Raw genomic sequence first — 6,000 nt, forward strand, 5'->3', positions numbered from 1 at the left:
TTTATTATAAATTGTTGATTAGTTATTTATAATCTCTTATTTTATAAACTGTATTCCAAATCCGTATTTGGCGTTTGGCTCATGCCGTATTCTTTTTCTGGCAGGTGCTTAGGGGGATCTGGGACTGTGTGATGGAGAGTTACCCCATTTATTGATTAGGATTTCGGACTTTATCAGTATCTAGATTTAATTATTTATTTAGAGATTTCAACATTTATATTATTGGTTTAGATAATTTGGAGATTTAATATTATTTTGGAGATTTTAGACTGTTTAAATTATGTTCAAAAATATATTAGTGCTCTGTTTGCAGGTTTATGGATTTTAAGTAATATCTCCTTTTAATAATTAAAAAAGGGGTGTTACAGAGATGGCATCAAAGCTTAGGTTCTTTCTTGTAGAAAACCTACTTAGGTTGACCTGTGAGTTTGGGTAGACGATATGATGGGTGTTCCATTTAATTTTGTTTCTTTCTGCTCTTTATCATTTCATTCTGCTTCATCATTTTGAAATCTATTTGTAACTAATTCATCATATTAATTCTCGTAATCTTCATTCATTCGCTATCTTATATTGTAGATGCCTCCTAGACGTGATCTTTTTCATATTGACCCCGCTCAGCTTACTGAGATGATAGGGCAAGCAGCGGCTCAGGCTGTACAGCAGGCTTTGGCAAACCAAGGAAATCATAATGGAGAGGGAAATCAGAATGGACAAGGAAATCAGAATGGCGATGGAAACCAAAATAGACGAGAAAATCAGAATGGCAATGGGAATCAGAATCAGAACGGTCAGGGCCATCAGCTGGAGCTGTTTGTATGGTTGGAGAGGTTTGTGAAGCAGAAACCCGACTCTTTTAGTGCATCACCGACTCCCATTGATGCTGAAAATTGGATTGTTCATCTCGAGAAGATTTTTGATGCACTGGGTTGTGATGAGATTCAGAAGGTCAGGTTAGTTGTGTATAAGTTGGAGGGGGATGCTCAGAGGTGGTGGAGAGGAGTGAAAGCTACTAAAGGGGAGCAGTATGCAGAGGCTTTGGAATGGCAGGGATTCAAGGAGGTATTCTATGAGTAGTACTTCTCTAATGCTGATAAGGAGGCTTATTTGAGGGAGTTTCACTCTATTGTGCAGCACCATGATGAGAGCATTACTGATTATATGACGAGGTTTATAAGGTTGGCTGGATTTGCAGGGACAGTTGCAGGGACTGCTGCACAACAGAATGATAAATTTAAATGGGGGTTGAAGTCTTATCTGAGGGGTTCCATAATTTTTTAAATTTGATAATGTGGCAGAGGTAGCTGATGCAACAAAGGATATTGAGAAGGAGCGCATAGATTTCAGGACTTTCAGGTCTAACAGTGGTAGTAAGAGGACTAGGGATGATCAGGGTTTTGCACAGGATAGACAGTGGTATGGAGGTTAGAATGGTCAGCAGGGACAGTGGTGCAGACCGAATCAGAATAGGGGTGGTCAGTCATTTCACGGCCGGAATCAGTATGTAGGTCAGAATCAGAATCAGCAGTTTCAGCGACTATGATTCCAGTGGCTCCTTGTGCTACATGTGGTGGACATCATCCAGGTAGAGCTTGTTACAGACAAACTGGGGCTTGTTTCTTATGTGGTAGCATGTCCCATAAGGCAAAGGATTGTACAGTGTCGCGCAACGCTGGTGGAGGAGGAGCTGGCGGTGGTAATGGTAGTCAGCAGAATTCTACAGCCAGAGTGTTTGCATTGACTGCAAATCAGGCAACAGCTAATTCAGGTACCTTTTCAGGAACACTTCTTGTTGGTAGATGTGATGCTTATGTGTTATTTGATACTGGTTTGACCCATTCTGTTGTGTCTTTATCATTTGTTCGTCATCTTGGCGCTGCACCTTCATTATTATATCCTCATATGTATATTGCTACCCCGATGGGGAATTCTATTATTATATCTGATGTATATCGAGAGTGTCTGATAGTTGTGGGAGATAGAAATTATAAGGTTAACTTGCTTCCAATGAAGATGCATGACTTTGACATTATCTTAGGCATGGATTGGTTGAGTGAACATCGTATCACAATTGATTGTCAAGGAAAGATGGTGATCTTTGGGGATGCAAATAAACCATAATTTGTATACCAAGGATCTCAGCTGAAAGGGGAGGCTAAATTAATTTCTCCTCTAAAGGCGACTAAATTGTTGTCTAAGGGTTGTGATGGCTACCTTGCTTTCGTGAAGGATACATCGAAGGATGAACCTCGTATCGAGGATTATCTAGTTGTCATGGAGTATGAAGATGTGTTCCCCGATGAGCTACCAGGTTTTCCACCACATAGAGAGGTGGAGTTTACTATTGAACTTGTTCCAGGTGCCGAGCCTATTTCTAAGGCGCCTTATCGAATGACACCACTTGAGTTGCAAGAATTGAAGGCGCAGTTGCAAGAGTTATTGGATAGAGGATTTATCAGGCCAAGTGTGTCTCCGTGGGGCACTCATGTGCTGTTTGTGAAGAAGAAGGATGGTTCCATGAGATTGTGCATTGACTATAGGGAGTTAAATAAGGTGACTGTTAGAAATAGGTATCCTTTGCCACTCATTGATGACTTGTTTGATCAGTTGCATGGGGCGAAGTACTTTTCGAAGATAGATTTGAGATCTGGTTACCATCAGTTACGAGTTAGGGAGGAAGACATTCCGAAAACTGCATTTCACACTCGTTATGGTCATTATGAGTTTCTTGTGATGTCCTTTGGGTTGACGAATGCACCAGCGGTATTTATGGATTTGATGAATCGGGTCTTTCATGATTATCAGGATAAATTTGTGGTGGTTTTTATAGATGATATTTTGATATACTCTAGGAGCAGAGAGGAGCATGAGGAGCATTTGCGTACTGTACTTGAAATTTTGAGGGAGAAGAAGTTGTTTGCGAAAATTTCAAAGTGTGAATTCTGGTTGGAGGAAGTGGCATTTTTGGGGTATATTGTATCTGGTAGAGGCATTGAGTTAGATCATGCGAAAGTCGAGGCTATTACTAATTGGCCGAGACCCAGCAATATGACGGAGGTAAGAAGTTTTTTGGGTTTGGCAGGCTACTATAGGCGTTTTGTGGAAGGTTTTTCATCTATAGCCTTGTCATTAACTCAACTCATGAACAAGGGCATTAAGTTCGAGTGGAATGGTGATCGTGAGAAGAGCTTTCAAGAGTTGAAGAAGAGGTTGGTGTCTGCTCCAATACTTGTGTTGCCATCAGGGAGTAAAGGTTTTCAGGTTTATAGTGACGCTTCAAAGAGAGGATTGGGGTATGTTCTTATGCATCATGGGAAAGTGATTTCTTACGCCTCCAGGCAACTTAAACCTTATGAGGTGAACTATCCTACCCATGACTTGAAATTAGTGGTTGTGGTATTTGCTTTGAAGATCTGGAGACACTATCTTTATGGAGAGACTTGTGATATCTTTACTGATCACAAGAGTCTCAAATATATTTTTACCCAAAAGGAGCTTAATATGAGGCAGCGAAGGCAGCTTGAAATTATTAAGAATTATGATGCTAATATTCAGTACCATCCAGGGAAGGCGAATGTAGTGGTAGACGCTCTTAGTAGGAAGAACTTTGGGAGTTTTGCATCTCTCATTACTCAGCCGCACCTTATTTCAGATTTGGAGCGCTTGGGTGTTGAGTTGTATGTTAGAGGATCAAGTGGTAGCATTGCAAATTTGAAAGTGGAATCGAATCTTGTTGCAAGGGTTAAGAAAGCTCAGAAGAGTGATACAAGTTTGGAAGTTATTAGATCCGAGGTGTCAGGTGGAAAGCAAACACATTTTTGTGTTGATGATGAGGGTGTGATATGGTTGGGTGGAAAATTGTGCGTGCCCGCAGACCCGTTGATTCATGAGGAAATTTTGAAGGAGGCTCATAGTTCTTCATTTTCTATTCATACAGGTTCTACTAAGATGTATGGATATTTGAAGAAGCACTTTTGGTGGAGTGGAATGAAGGGAGATATAGCAGAATTTGTGGGAAAATGTCTTACATGTCAACAAGTGAAGATAGACCATCAGAGGCCTAGTGGATTGTTGCAGCTAGGGGTGAACGCGGGTCGGGTTGGGCGGTTTAGAAGTAATAAATCGAACCAACCCAATTAATTCGGTTTTTAAAAAATGAACCCGTTAACCGAAAAAATTATTTTCAGCCCAACTCTACCCTTTATATATTGGGTCGGGTTGGTTCGGGTTGGTTTGGGTTAAAACTCGAATAAAACTATTTAAATATTTTTAAGAGTCAAAATTACAAATATTTTTAATCAAAAGTTGAAGTGTACCCCATAATTTAACAAAAAATAAAAATTATTGGATATTATATGTACCGTGTACTCTTCTAGTTTAAAATCAATAACTTACGGCGTGTTACCCGTAAAATAATTATTTTATTTCAAATATATTATTTATTACAATAAATACATAAATTAAAATTTCTAATAATAATACTATAATAAAGAAATCGGGTTGGGTTGGGTTAATAAGGGTTTAAATTTTTTGAACCTTGACCCAACCCATTATATTCGGGTTGACAAAAAATTAAACCAATTAAAATTCGGGTTTTGGATAGTTCGGCTCCGTCGGCCGAAATAAGGGGCGGGTTGGGTCGATTTTACGGTTTGATCGGTTTTTTGTTCACCCCTAGTTGCAGCAGCTAGATATTCCAGTTTGGAAGTGGGAAAACATTACTATGGATTTTTTGACTCATTTGTCGAGGACTTTCAAGAATAGCCATGTCATATGGGTGGTGGTTGATAGACTTACTAAGTCTGCTCACTTCTTGCCTATTAGAGAGACTACTCATGTGCATGAGTTGGCAGAGATTTTTCAGCGAGATATTGTTAGACTTCATGGTGTGCCTGTGTCGATAGTTTTTGACAGAGATACGAGGTTTACATCTCGTTTTTGGAAGGGATTCCAGCAAGCTTGGGGTACGAGGCTTAATTTTAGTACAGCTTATCATCCGCAGACCGATGGATAGTCAGAGAGGACGATTCAGACATTGGAGGATATGTTGAGGGCTTGTGCGTTAGAGTGGACAGGTGATTGGGACAAGTACCTGTATCTGGTTGAGTTTGCGTACAATAATAGTTGGCACGCGAGTATTGGTATGCCACCATTTGAGGCTTTGTATGGTAGAAGGTATAGGGCACCATCTTGTTGGGATGAGGTTGGTGAGAGAGTCATTGAAGGACCAGAGCTGGTTAGAATCACTAATGAGAAGGTAGAGAAAGTTAAAGAAAGTTTAAAGGAATCCCGATCACGTCAAAAGAGTTATGCGGATCAACATCGGAAGTTTGGTGGATTTGGCCAGGTGATCATGTGTTCTTGAAGGTGTCTCCTTGTAAGGGTGTGAAGTATTTTGGTATGAAGGGAAAGCTTGGTCCGGAATATGTTGGACCTTTTGATGTTATGGAGAAAGTTGGGGAAGTATCTTATAGAGTTGTGTTGCCACCACAACTATCTCATGTGCATAATATGTTTCATGTATCTGTTTTGAAGAGTTATAAATATCATCCATTACACGTAGTTCAATATCCATTACATAAGATTAGAGAGGATCTTTCTTGTGAGGAAGAAGCTGAGACTATCTTAGCTCGAGAGGAGCGAGTTTTGAGAAAGAACACCATTCCGTTTGTGAAAGTTTTGTGAAAAAATCATTCGGAGAGAGAGGCTACTTGGGAATTAAAAGAATCTATTCGTGAGAAATATCCGTATTTGTTCGATTCAGGTACAAGTATATAGTTTCGTTTGATTTCAGGGACGGTATCCTTTTTAAGGGGGTATATATGTAATATACGTGAATTTTATATATTTTAGATAAAGTAGTAGTAGTAGTAGTAGTAGTAATAATAATAATAATATATTTTAAAAGAGAGTTGGATATAAACTTAAATTTCTAATTGGAATAGAAATCGGTTTGTTATGACCAAGTCGTGCATATAAATATTATATCAACCCTAATGT

The 6,000-nt window shown here is 39.3% G+C and overlaps 1 protein-coding gene across 1 annotated transcript; it reads left to right on the forward strand.

The window, feature by feature from the left end:
* Positions 1-1,539: 1,539 nt before the first annotated feature.
* Positions 1,540-5,365, forward strand: LOC141718583 (uncharacterized). Its single transcript, XM_074520962.1, has 6 exons — positions 1,540-2,091; positions 2,200-2,512; positions 3,083-3,293; positions 3,687-3,950; positions 4,825-4,964; positions 5,076-5,365. Exons 1-6 carry the CDS (start codon positions 1,540-1,542, stop codon positions 5,363-5,365), a joined length of 1,770 nt encoding a protein of 589 aa, XP_074377063.1.
* The last annotated feature ends 635 nt before the right edge of the window (positions 5,366-6,000 follow it).

This window comes from Apium graveolens, chromosome 4, assembly GCF_009905375.1.
Source record: "Apium graveolens cultivar Ventura chromosome 4, ASM990537v1, whole genome shotgun sequence".
NCBI lineage: Eukaryota > Viridiplantae > Streptophyta > Magnoliopsida > Apiales > Apiaceae > Apium > Apium graveolens.